The 13849-nt window shown below is 46.6% G+C and overlaps 1 protein-coding gene across 13 annotated transcripts in view; it reads left to right on the top strand.

The window, feature by feature from the left end:
- Nucleotides 1-13822, top strand: part of LOC135376524 (zinc finger protein 883-like) — a 61922-nt gene extending 48100 nt beyond the window's left edge. For 2 of the 13 annotated variants that reach the window (XM_064609041.1, XM_064609040.1), the window contains 7 exons: nucleotides 293-387; nucleotides 496-724; nucleotides 4185-4337; nucleotides 10529-12291; nucleotides 12412-12581; nucleotides 12702-13158; nucleotides 13279-13336. In XM_064609041.1, the coding sequence (XP_064465111.1) occupies nucleotides 589-724; nucleotides 4185-4337; nucleotides 10529-12102 (1863 nt within the window). In that variant the 5' untranslated portion in view covers nucleotides 293-387; nucleotides 496-588 and the 3' untranslated portion in view covers nucleotides 12103-12291; nucleotides 12412-12581; nucleotides 12702-13158; nucleotides 13279-13336. Of the gene's footprint in view, nucleotides 1-292; nucleotides 388-477; nucleotides 725-4184; nucleotides 4338-10528; nucleotides 12339-12411; nucleotides 12582-12613; nucleotides 12629-12701; nucleotides 13206-13278; nucleotides 13449-13568 lie in introns of those variants that run through there. The other 11 variants (XM_064609048.1, XM_064609044.1, XM_064609043.1 and 8 more) reach the window with 11 other exon arrangements.
- Nucleotides 13823-13849: the final 27 nt, after the last annotated feature.

Raw genomic sequence — 13849 nt, 5'->3', positions numbered from 1 at the left:
TGGCCAGGTGAACATGCTGTCGAAGAGAGAGTGCAATTACGAGACTAATTACCTAAATTTAAGAATCCTGAAACACGCCCTACGGCATCCATCCCTGAGTTTCGATATTCAAACGAGTCAAAACCGCAGCGACCTGGGAGTAACCTTACCCGAGCGGGGAGTAAAAAGTTGAGAGAAAAAGTTGGATCCGCTGATGCTGGGAGTAACCTGAAAGAATTTGTGGTGGTCCCTCCGTCTCGGTGTTACTCTTCGACAAGCATCATGCTTCTTTCTTAAGAAACAATCTCTACAGAGTACCCCTCTCTGGCGTGTCTTCTGTCCTGACTGGGAACCCTCGAAGACGGCCTCTCTGAAGACCCCCGAAGACAGGCCCTCTGGGGACAAATAGTGAGTCGATTACCTTTAATTGATACGCACATTTGTTTGAGCATGCAGCAACTGTTCACTTCCGGAGCCAATGTTCTCTTACTCATAATTTACGTGGGTCGATGACAGCCAACAGTTTACTCCCCACGAAGGAAGAGGCGAGAGATCCTTGTGTCCTTGAGTGATCAAGCTCCAGCCTCTCGGATTCACAATCCTGAAGAGATGCAGCTCTCACCAGAGTTCAGTGGTCAGATCGTGAAAGTGAAGTCGGAGCCACCTGATTTTGCCTGCCTGCCAGAAGAGGGCCAGGTACAGCAACAGCAGTGCAGCGAGCCTTCACCAGGAGGTGATGCTGATGGTAAAATCCTCGTATAAACTATACGTTCAAGATAGTAAGATCTTGTAGACATGCAGCTCAGACCTCTGGCCACGATGCCTCAGTTGCTAGCGTGTTCACTTACTGGTCCCAAGGTTGCGGGTTCAAACCCGGGTGAGGACACCAGCAAATTGATGGCGGAGTACAAGTTGATCAGACACCGATACAACCGTCGATCCATCAGAAACACGCAACAAGGGCAAGGGGTTTTGAGGGGTCAGTGGCCTCGTGGGGAAGGTCAGTCTACTTGAATGTGGTCTTGACCCCGTTACGCGTTGTTCGTGCATTGGCAGGGCGGTGCTGTTCCAGAGACAGTGTCTGCCCTTTCGTTAAAACCGGCATGTGCGGAAAATTCCGGAGCAAAAATGGTACGCCGGTACGCCGTATCGTTGGTTGGCTGTACACCGAAACAAATTTTACAAAATAAAATACTAAAGAATCAACGCTTAAAATTTCACCCTTTAGAATTCATTTTTTTAGAATAAACCGCTTAAAAATACACGCTCTAAAAATAAAGGCAGTTAAAATAAATCATGGTTAGGTGTAGGAAGGTAATATTCCGTATGATAGTTTACGGGCCATACAATGTTCCCTTTTCCAGAACTTGCTATTGTGATGTTTCTTACTCGTGTTTGTATTGTTATCAATTACATTTCTTTGCATAACAGCTACACAAAATATTCAGTCTTAAAGTGATGGGGACGATGCGCGTATGAATACCGGGCACTCACTCTTGACCCTTGAGTAAGCTGAGCTGTGGACTTGGCTAACGAGCTTCGGGAGGATGGCGGAGGGAGCATAGCCATGGCGGTGTTGTGGACAGATTGCGCGGCGACGGTCATCCACACTGGATGCTATTATGCCATCTGTTACACGGAGCGGAATTTAAAATGGTGGCAATGTGAATTGAAGCCAGGAGACAACGCTTCGAATCTGAATCTCTACGGCTGCCTCAGCAGTTTTGTAGGGATTGCAGCACACATGCTCGTTTGATACGGTTGGCATAAGTAGGATTCAGGGCCCTTATAGAGAATTTCAGCTGCAAAGTAAAAAACCATAATTTCACCCGAAAACCCCAGCACCTACTCCGTAACGAGCGACGATTTGTCACCGAGAAGCACACTCAGGACATCGCTCCAAAATGCTCGTTTCCCCATCCAGCGGACCATGTCAAGGAAAGAAATGTAAAGAAAGCATGCACACACACAGAAAAAAAAAAACGATAGACAGAGAGAGACAAAGCTGGCCAAGATCAGGGCTGGGCAGGAATATTCAAAATTTGTATTATAATACAAATACCTAATACTTGCTAAAAATGGTAGTATTATAATACTAATACATAATACTTGCTAAAAATGGTAGTATTATAATACTAATACATAATACATATTATTTTCAAGTATTATAATACATAATACTATTACTTCCCTGTATTACTCAAGTAATACTAGTAATACTTTTGTACCGTGGCAGACAGTTATTAGAAAAGGAATCCCAGACATATTTCTGAAGGCACCGGTCCGGTCACCGAAGTGACTAACTGACAGCTCTCAGGGCATTCTCTCGCGGGACGCAGGTGTGTGTGTCTATAATCCCCTTTTTTCTGCCTTACTTTCTGACGCACCGACCCTGGCTCCATTCTATGATATGACCCCCTAAGGGCTCCAGGTTGTTCACCCAGAGTGGAGAAGTTTCTCAGAAATTTGAGTCAGCCAGCTCCTGTAATCGTCCCTTTGTTGCTCGTTGAAGTGTGATCCTCTGTTGGCAGAACTAGGTCGTGTTCGTAGGAATGGAATGGTACCGAAAGCATACACGTGCAAGACCCATCATCTCAGGCAGGACATGTCATAAGTATTACGAGTTTTGCAGTAATACAATGCAAGTAATACTCGAATTTTTTGTATTATAATACGTAATACAAATACACTTATCGGATGGGTATTATAATACGTAATACAAATACTCTAAAGTATTACAGTAACGGTATTATAATACAATGTATTTGTAATACTGCCCAGCCCTGGCCAAGATGCACGACGAAAAACATTTGCCAGCTGCCAAAGCAGACGGCATCGCCCCTCTAAGTTGGCGACACTGGCCACGGGTCACATACAGACAGACAACCTACTTCCAGTGGAGCGAGATCCTCGTTCACACTTCTTACCCGGGGTAGTCCCAAGCACGATGAGCACGCTACCTTCCGCGGGGGATGTAGAGCCGTCAGCTGTCCACCAATCAGGGACGGTGGATTTTAAAAGGTTTATTTCGAAGGTGTTTATTCTTCAAAGTTGTCGTAGTTTATTTAAGCAGGGTGGATTTTCTTATTATTTATATTGAAGAGTTTATTTTGCAAGCAGGGTTATTTTTGAGTGTTTTATTCTTACATGATCTATTTCGATGTCGTCGCAGTGGATAAGCCGCAGAGCGCCTGCAAGCAAAAAAATAAAATAAAAAACGTGTGTAAGCTGTGGCTAGTACGCTGAGATTACGGCACATTCTGCAAGTCCTTCTGTGAAGTGTTGTGGAACAGGTGGCAATGAACAGAAGTCTTGTGACCATAGTAGGACCAAAAAGTTTTGCATTTCGTGCAGCAAGAAAATAAGGAAAACAGTCACAGCTACCATTTACGATATTGTTCCCGCGGATAAAACAGGTTTATTCGCTCCCTTTTGAGCTTTCAGTGCTACGGTGAGAAAAAAATCAATTTATAGTGCCGTGCCTGTAATGGCATTTTTCGTGCCTAAATGAGGATTTTGAACCTAACACAATTTTTTTTCTAAAAATCCCGGCTCTACTCATTATCGTAGTTGTCTTACGATATAAAGGTACAACTTTATTATTAATATTATTGTTATAATAGTAGTATGACAGATGTTTGTAAGGCAGCGCTCACACAGGCCAGCTCAGAGCTGGCGACAGTGAGTGGGGACCATCAACTTGAGTTAGTGGAGATCGGTCAGTGAGCAAAAACTTCAAAAGTTGGTTGTGCCAATCGACCAATCAGCACGAGGAGCATTGCCACGTGACTCCCATTGGTGCGATGTGATTGCGTTTGTGCCAAACTATCGGGCATGGGTTCAACTCCTGCACATATAGCTGAGAGATCATTTCATTTTTTTTTCTGCTAAAGCGAAAGAAACATATCTGTATGCATTTATTGCATTACCTTAAAGGGGTACTAAAATGCAGGGGTACTAAAATGCAGGGGCCATTTCGACTAGGAGCGAAAGGTGGCACATATGAGAGTGCCTTAGGAAGATGCCATACATCTGGTTATCTCATCCCATATAGTCAGAGTATTTCTGGTTTTGTCGACCGACGTTTTTGAATGCAATGTGCACGGATAGGTTACAACGGAGGTTACAACGGTTCATTATGGAGATAAACCGTCGCATGAGATTTGCAATATGACTTACTTATTCCGTTTTTTGTTTTACTGCAGGAGTGACATCTGGTACGTGTCACATTAAAGAAGAACGTCGAGAGGAATCTTCCAATGAACATCCAATCATAGAAGTGAAGACAGAGCCTTACAATGTTGCAATCACAACAGAGCTGGACCAGATGGGACGCAACTGTGATTCAATACCTGAAGGTAAATACAAAGTGCTCAAGGGCATTTATAAACCCAGGCCGTGACAGTCTGATGGGCAGTCTTCAATAACCATTGAAACCAACAGCCATTCAACTTGTGTGTAGTGCCGCCAAGTGTAACCAGTCAGCCATTGAGATTCAGTTAGATGCGACGCTCTTTGAAAAGTCCATGTGTTGGTGGCGCTGCACATGATCCCAATGGCCATTGGCTACAATGGTGATTGAAGACTGCCTATATGACAGGAATATTAGTCAACACCAAACTGCATGGCGTCATGCAGACAAAAAACAGGGATGCAACAGAAACACCTTCAGTTTTCTGCTCGTTGCACACGAGCTGAGCCCATTTATTGTTACGTTGATTACTTATTACAGTTACGATCTTTGAGATAACGGTACCTCCAATATTAAGATCAAGTATGACGCCCGTCTGAAGGCGTTCTAGGATCACAGATTACCTTTATTTTCTCCATGAGGAGCTCATAGGGGACACCTAGACTCTCCGGCGCATTTGACATACATTGCGGCAGCAGTAAACAGTGTTTCAAGCGTGCAAGAACGAAAGAGCAACTTAGCCGCCAACTGTCTTTTCTCTCGGTAGACAAGTTTCGAAGAATACACTGTAGGTCCACACATTTGTGAACGTTCACGGTCAGGAAAAAAGCATATCACCTTTTTGAAAATCATTTCAATCGTGAAAATGTGGACAGCTGTTGAATGTAACGTCCTCTTTTGAATGGCTATCTTCATATTCTTCGTCTAAAACGATGTCGGGCGTCGGGCAACGAGCGCGTCCCCAGTTCCCTCCGGTTTGCTAAAAGTGTCCATGCTGCTATTCTCCCCGGATACGATCGGTTCGATTTCACCGCATTTTTTAACGATCGGGAGCTGCCGGAACCGGTCTGCTAAAGCTCCTATGAAAACGCGTAGATTGATGATAATAATAACTTTATTTTTTTGTTATGGTACCCAAAAACAACCACTAGGGTCTACTAATTGGTGCACCACATAAGGTTATACATGTGAACAAAGAAAGTAAAATATACAAAACGACAGTAAAATATGACAGTAAAATATACAAAAAGCCAACAAGGTTAACGGTGAAACAAACGAAGTTAAATAGAAACAATGGCACTAATACTAGTAAGAAAATCACGAGAAGGAGCAAAAATGTCGATGTCATGGTGTTGTAAGGCGGAGTTAAACATTAGTTGTCTTTGCAAAAGAGTGAGGATAGAAAAGAAGATGAGACCTCAGAGAACGTGAGGGCACTCGAAAGTTGATGCACGATAGTAGTTCGGGGCAGGCGATGACAGAATGTATGAGCTTATACAAGAAATGACAGTCACGAATCGTTCTGCGATGAGATAGTGTGGGGATCGAGAGTTTGTTCAGTATATGATCGTAGTTATAGTAAGTGCTGCAGCCAAGATGACGAAGATGAAAAACAAAGATGAAGCGTCGCTGAACGTTTTCTATGTCAGCGGACTGAGTGATACTGAGGCAGTTCCAGGCCACCGATGCAAATTCAAGAAGAGGGACTACGGTGGAGAAGAATAGGCGAAGGAAACAAGATGGATCCTGAAAGTTTTTGGTGATCCGCGATGATGATAATCAACTTCAGAATGAAACATCTGTGGAATATCCACCGCTTGTACAGAAATACGAAGTTAAGCTGATGTACAAAGTATTGTAGAAGTTCACGAAGCAATAACTTTGACGATGAGCAGCGCTACCGGTACCTTCCAAAAACGCGGCGCTGGGAAGGGGTGCATATGACGTGGTCGTTATAATCTAGTAGGTCGTCAGTAAAACACATCGGGACATGACCGCCTGGTGTTAGATAGAGCTCGATAGAAGTACAGGCGGATACTCCCTCTCCACATTGTTCTATCCCCCTTAAGCTTTTTGTTACGTTCTTTTTTTTTTCTTGTTCGCTTTGTGCTACAATGGCGTCTGTGGTTCCCGGGTGTGTTTTACCGAGGAAAAGAACGCGGATCGACCTGAAGTTGCACGTACTCTGAGGACTTCCAAAACTTGAGTTGGCAGACGGTTGCGTGTCGCCGCCGAAACGCGCGTCAATGGAATGCCCGCGGTTGAGGCGCGTCCTTCTGGACGATGCAGTTCAGACTGTGAGAATGACGATGTCTATGGCATTGGATGACGCGTACTGGAGGAAGTCATCAATCTCAAAGGATGCGTGGGATGGAGAGCCTGACATTGAATCACTGGGTATGTTGTCCTTGGGAAAAAGCTTTTCGCTCAAATGCAGCTTTAGAGCTGGGCAAAATGCTTTTGCACTCTTAACAAAGGCGCGCATGTTCTACTTTTTCGTTGACAGTGTTCTACCTGTGCCGTTCTTCGTTGATGTGATCCGGACTGGCGATTTTGCACAAAGCTTGTTTTGGACGACAGCTCTGATGGACGACAGCTATCAGATTTCGTGTACCAGTCCGTATCGTAATCCAATGGGGTAAACTTTTAAGCTCTCAAAATCGGTCGACTTGGCTGTGCAAACACGGCAATGCTTTATCCAACTTCGCATTACGGCAATTTTTGCAGAATTTCACCGCATATGTTGCGTTTCTAACTGCGAAAGGTAACCATGCATGTGACTGAAGGAATCAAGTGTGATACCTAAAACGCACCGACGCAGGATCCACATCGCGCGCGCAATCGAGATTAGGCAGACATTGTGATCGCCCTCAGGTGTGGACAAAGTGAGTCTCGGTGACAGAGATCAACAACGCACGCACTTGTCTACCGTTCGCGAACATGATTACACACACACTTGAAGGAGGGTTGGTGCAGAGGCTTCCTTTCACCCTCTCCTTCTCGCTATTCGCACTGCCGCTTCTGGGTTTGCAAGATGGCGGCGATGACACTAAGAAAACAACGTCGACGAACGCTGAAACAGATGAAATAGCATTTGTATTAAGGGGAAATTACTTCTTCAGAAATCTATGGGTGTTTTTCGTTCGCACAAGGCAAGTGAACGCTCTAAACTACCATCATAAGTTTGGTCTTCTTGAGTTTTGATAAATTAAAGTTTGGTGCGAATCGAAAGTGTGCTGCCATCTGGATAGAGTGTCGCGCACTAAAATATTTGGGAATTCGGGCTCGATACAAATCAACGGATAGTCCTGGAATTCTACAAAATGTGTCATTGACAACGGTATAATACAAGGAGAACACGCCAGTACTTCTGTTTTGACGATATTTTATGCCGTTTCTGCGCGCTGTGCGAACAAACGTTCTCTAATGTCTTACGCAGAAGTCATTCTCCCTTAATGTGAATTTTTCGGCTGCAAATGAACATCATGATCACAAACGTCAAGTGCTGATGGTACGGCATGCTCAGCGGGATTGCACCGATCCAGATTGTGTGTGACAGTGCGTTCTGGGTATAAAATGATGTGAGCGCAAACTATTGCCTGGACACCTTGTAATTCTGAAGATCAGCTTAAACTCTTAATGCTGTAGCTGAACGCACTAATATCAATACCGCTGTCACAAGGGCCGTCTTCAACGACCATCGAGATTGATGACCATTGAAGATGCAGGTAGGTCCCCCTAGCACGTAATGTGTCAACCTAACAGAAAACATTGGATCCAACACTCATTGAGAAGTTGACGCATCACCCGCTTGATGGCGCCACACGCATTTTCCATGGACGTTGGCCTCAGTGGAGACTGCCCGCGTGGCACAGTAATAAGATTAGACAGATTAGATTAGAGATAAATTTCGATTTAAAAAAATGCATTGTATGCATTTTTTTCGGTACGCCGAGTGGGGCACCAAGTGCCTTCTTATTCTCAACGTATCTTTGAGACGTGGGGAGCTCCTGGACGATTGGAAGATAGCCAGGGTTGTTCCAGTTCCTAAAACAGGTTGCAAACTAAACATTGCAAATTACCGGCCGATATCCCTTCTGAGCACATGTAGTAAGGAATTAGAACATGTGGTATATAAGCATATTTCCAAATATCTGTAAGGTAAGAATTTCTTCTCTACCTGTCAACACGGCTTTCGCCACTGCCTAAGCGCAGTGACACAGCTTGTGAACACAGCCCATGATCTTGCTAAAGTTGTAGACGCTCGTTGACAAGTTGGCGTTACTTTTATTTGATAGAGTTTCTCGCAGGATTATTATTAAAGTTGAAGAAAATTATAAGAGATGAACTACTTTATACTTGGTTTTCCAATTACCTTTACAGTTTGCAAAACAATTTGCCCACGCGAATAACGCCGGCTCGTCCTTCGTAACAGTTACACCCGGTGTTCCCCCAGGGCTCGGTCCTGGGTCCTTTGTTGTTTTTAATTTTCATAAATGATGTTAGCGTGGGTATCGATATTAAAGTGAACTTTTTTTTGCCGATGACTGTGTATTCTATAGAGAGATCAATGGCGGTGATGACTATGCAAGTTTAAATAATTGTTTGCGGAGAATATCAGACTGTTGTGAGACTAAGCAGTTACCTCTTAACATAAAGAAGTGTGTGGTCATGAGTGCCACTCGCAAAAGGAGACCGCTCACCTTCGATTTTTGTATTAACTCAATGAATCTCTCGAGGGTCTCCGAATACAAATACCTGGGCGTTTTTCTTACGTCAGACTTGCTCTGGAATATGCACATCCAATACATAACGAAGAAGGCTGACAAGAAATTATGGTTTCTTAAACGTCATTTTCGTGAATGCACAGCTCATACTGCGTTAACAGCTATCAGAACATTAGTCCGTCTTATTTTGGAATATAGTGAAAAATTCTGGGACCCTTACACCAATGCGAATTTATCCGACTTCTTGAATCCGTTCAAAGGAGACCGTTACGTTTTATTATCAAGTCGTACTGTTGTCACACCTCAGTTACTCCTCTTTACGCACGGTGTAACTTAATGCCGCTTGGAGAGCGTAGAAAGACCAATCGACTCCAGTTCCTTTTTTTTTCAATTACTCGGTGGTCAACTTCGAATTCATCATCAGTACTACATCACTCTGCATGTACCCAGATCAACACGGCTAAGCCATCAGAGCACAATCAAAGCATTCCGGTGCAGTACTGACTGCTTTCAACGCTCGTTCTTTCCTCGAACTGTCGAAGAACGAAATAAGTCTGAGTTCTTCGGGCATAGAGGACGATGTCTGTGTGGCTGGTTTAGCAAGCAGCCATCACTGGTGTTCTGCCAACAAAGAATGTCCCGCCGTCTGCTCTTCGTTGGTCCCCATTCATTCTCAGGGGCATTCGCGAAGCATTTCTATATTTCGGGTGTTGATGAATTTACCGAATACTTTGAGCTTCCTACATTTGTGTATTCTGTATTGTGTATTCTCTCTGTCACCTTTCTGCAGAATGTAACATCTCCGCCATCTCTTTACATAGAGCAGAAATTTTTGTGCCAGCCTCTATAGAATGCCACGTACTGCGAAGAAAAAAAAATACCAATTTAGTGTACAAAATTAGGTATTTTTCAAAACGTTCAAGGGGTTAACTTTTAAATCGTGATTTCGGGCACAAGCGGGCATAGGGCAGGTTGAGTGGACCATCCTAGTTGCAAGCCGTACTTAACGTCTAACAGATTCTGAAACACCCACGTGGGTGAAAATATCAGCCCTCTAATTTTAATATGCAATTCAGCCGAAACTACTACGAGAGTGGCGAAAAAAAGAACTTATGTTCCATGTGCACACCAGTAACGAAATATGAACAATTTTTCCAGTCTACTCGAAACGGTTGAGCTAGTACATCGTTGGCTAGTTTTCACTGGAATGGCTTAGCTGTGTCAAATGCGCATAATGGCACGGAAGCCCTTCCTGCACATTTGGGGTCACATGATGGCGGAGATATAACTGTGCATATTTAAGCATAACCTAATTATACGACACTGAAACAAAAATTAACAAAAATATTCATACAGGAAAGGAAACAAAATGCTGTGACTGTTTCGAATTGAGGTTAGATTGTTCGGTGCGATAGTCCTACACTTTACTCCTTGGCAAATACCGGAGTGGTGTGAGTTGCTTTGAGCTCGTGGACTCAGTCATACACAATGGGGATTATTTGTGGAGTCGGAACGTGAACGGCCTGACAAAGCTTTGTGAATGTGGTGCCATCTAGTTTTTCATAGACCGAGAATCAGAGATGCTCCTTGTCTGGTATGCCGTCGTAATGTCCGATTTGTGAAATTTCAGACGCAAGAGGGAACACTGATACGCTCCATATTAAGGACAAGCCTAAAGGCACTTGTGATCAAGAATACTCTAGTTGCGCTTCTTCAGGTGCACAGTTCAGCACAACAACAGTTGAACTGCAGCCCGACGGCACTGCACTATTCACTATGAATGACCAACCCGCTGAGCGACATCGAGACCAGAGCAAGCCACGTGCACTCGCATGCATGTCGAATGCCAGCCTCGAATGCCACATGTTTGCAGAGTGTCACAATGAGTCTGAAAAGTGTTCCACTCCTCCTCCGACGGATATACAGATGGGAGAGAAGGGTTCTGGGTGCAACATCTATCCCTCTGCATTCTCGTGGTCACGAAGTGACGACAACCATGTGGCGAAGCATACTGAGAAGAGGCCATACAAGTGCGATGTCTGCCCTGCGGAGTTCAGTCAGGGCGGGCACCAACGGCAGCACAAGCGAGCACACACGGGAGAGAAGCCATACAAGTGCGATGTCTGCTCTGCGGAGTTCAGTCTGGGCGGGAACCTACGGCAGCACAAGCGAGCACACATGGGAGAGAAGCCATACAAGTGCGATGTCTGCCCTGCGGAGTTCAGTCATAGCGGGAACCTACGGCGGCACAAGCGAGCACACACGGGAGAGAAGCCATACGAGTGCGATGTCTGCCCTGCGGAGTTCAGTCAGGGCGGGCACCTACGGCAGCACAAGCGAGCACACACGGGAGAGAAGCCATACAAGTGCGATGTCTGCCCTGCGGAGTTCAGTCATGGCGTGCACCTACGGCAGCACAAGCGAGCACACACGGCAGAGAAGCCATACAAGTGCGATGTCTGCCCTGCGGAGTTCAGTCAGGGCGTGCACCTACGGCAGCACAAGCGAGCACACACGGCAGAGAAGCCATACAAGTGCGATGTCTGCCCTGCGGAGTTCAGTCAGGGCGTGCACCTACGGCAGCAGAAGCGAACACACACTGAAGAGAAGCCATACAAGTGTGATGTCTGCCCTGCGGAGTTCAGTTGGGGCGGAAACCTACGGCGGCACAAGCGAGCACACACGGGCGAGAAGCCATACAAGTGCCACCTCTGCCACGCAGAGTTCAGCCGCAGCGGGCCCCTACAGCAACACAAGCGGACACACACGGGGGAGAAGCCATACAAGTGTGACGTTTGCCACGCAAAGTTTAGTTACAACGGGAATCTACAGCAGCACAAGCGGACACACACGGGTGAGAAGCCATACAAGTGTGATGTCTGCCACGCAAAGTTTAGCTACAACGGGAATCTACAGCAGCACAAGCGGACACACACGGGCGAGAAGCCATACAAGTGTGAAGTCTGCCATGCAGAGTTCAGCCTGATCGGGCACCTACAGCAGCACAAGCGGACACACACGGGCGAGAAGCCATACAAGTGCGATGTCTGCCATGCAGAGTTCAGCAGGGGCGGGAACCTACAACAGCACATGCGGATACACACGGGCGAGAAGCCATACAAGTGCCATCTCTGCCACGCAGAGTTCAGACAGCGCGGGACCTTGTCACGTCACAAGCGAACACACACGGCTGAGCAGCCATAAAATTGCAACCTCTGTCCTGCAGTGTTCATCCACAACCCAAACTTGCGGTGTGAAACATGTGCAGTCCCTGTCGTGTAGAATATCACGCCTACTGCAGTGAGAAACCACAAAGGAGCGTTCTCTGTTCTGATGAGGCGATAAATACGACGGAGCACTCGTCTGATGGCCCGGGTCGTCCTCTTTCACTTGGTAGTGCCAGCTTGTCCACGCCTTTATATGTTGACGCTGGACAGGAGGTTAAAGACAAACTGCCAGCATAGAACGGCTAGGTCGAGACAGTGATAGGGGATAATCCTCGTCTCATTTCAGGCAGCCACGTTGCCCGCCTACTGGAGCACTTCAGAAGCCAGGAATTTGAGCACGGCTACGACGTAAACCCGGGCGCCTCCTCCTAGACGTTCGGCAAACGAGCCTTGGGTATGAGGCGATAAATACGACGGAGCACTCGTCTGATGGCCCGGGTCGCCCTGTTTCACTTGGTAGTGCCAGCTTGTCCACGCCTTTATATGTTGACGCTGGACAGGAGGTTAAAGACAAACTGCCAGCATAGAACGGCTAGGTCGAGACAGTGATAGGGGATAATCCTCGTCTCATTTCAGGCAGCCACGTTGCCCGCCTACTGGAGCACTTCAGAAGCCAGGGATTTGAGCACGGCTACGACGTAAACCCGGGCGCCTCCTCCTAGACGTTCGGCAAACGAGCCTTGGGTATGAGGCGATAAATACGACGGAGCACTCGTCTGATGGCCCGGGTCGCCCTGTTTCACTTGGTAGTGCCAGCTTGTCCACGCCTTTATATGTTGACGCTGGACAGGTTAAAGACAAACTGCCAGCATAGAACGGCTAGGTCGAGACAGTGATAGGGGATAATCCTCGTCTCATTTCAGGCAGCCACGTTGCCCGCCTACTGGAGCACTTCAGAAGCCAGGAATTTGAGCACGGCTACGACGTAAACCCGGGCGCCTCCTCCTAGACGTTCGGCAAACGAGCCTTGGGTATGAGGCGATAAATACGACGGAGCACTCGTCTGATGGCCCGGGTCGTCCTCTTTCACTTGGTAGTGCCAGCTTGTCCACGCCTTTATATGTTGACGCTGGACAGGAGGTTAAAGACAAACTGCCAGCATAGAACGGCTAGGTCGAGACAGTGATAGGGGATAATCCTCGTCTCATTTCAGGCAGCCACGTTGCCCGCCTACTCGAGCACTTCAGAAGCCAGGAATTTGAGCACGGCTACGACGTAAACCCGGGCGCCTCCTCCTAGACGTTCGGCAAACGAGCCTTGGGTATGAGGCGATAAATACGACGGAGCACTCGTCTGATGGCCCGGGTCGTCCTCTTTCACTTGGTAGTGCCAGCTTGTCCACGCCTTTATATGTTGACGCTGGACAGGAGGTTAAAGACAAACTGCCAGCATAGAACGGCTAGGTCGAGACAGTGATAGGGGATAATCCTCGTCTCATTTCAGGCAGCCACGTTGCCCGCCTACTCGAGCACTTCAGAAGCCAGGAATTTGAGCACGGCTACGACGTAAACCCGGGCGCCTCCTCCTAGACGTTCGGCAAACGAGCCTTGGGTATGAGGCGATAAATACGACGGAGCACTCGTCTGATGGCCCGGGTCGTCCTCTTTCACTTGGTAGTGCCAGCTTGTCCACGCCTTTATATGTTGACGCTGGACAGGAGGTTAAAGACAAACTGCCAGCATAGAACGGCTAGGTCGAGACAGTGATAGGGGATAATCCTCGTC

Source organism: Ornithodoros turicata, unplaced genomic scaffold (genome assembly GCF_037126465.1).
Source record: "Ornithodoros turicata isolate Travis unplaced genomic scaffold, ASM3712646v1 ctg00001142.1, whole genome shotgun sequence".
NCBI lineage: Eukaryota > Metazoa > Arthropoda > Arachnida > Ixodida > Argasidae > Ornithodoros > Ornithodoros turicata.
This window is presented reverse-complemented; position numbering and strand designations above follow the sequence as displayed.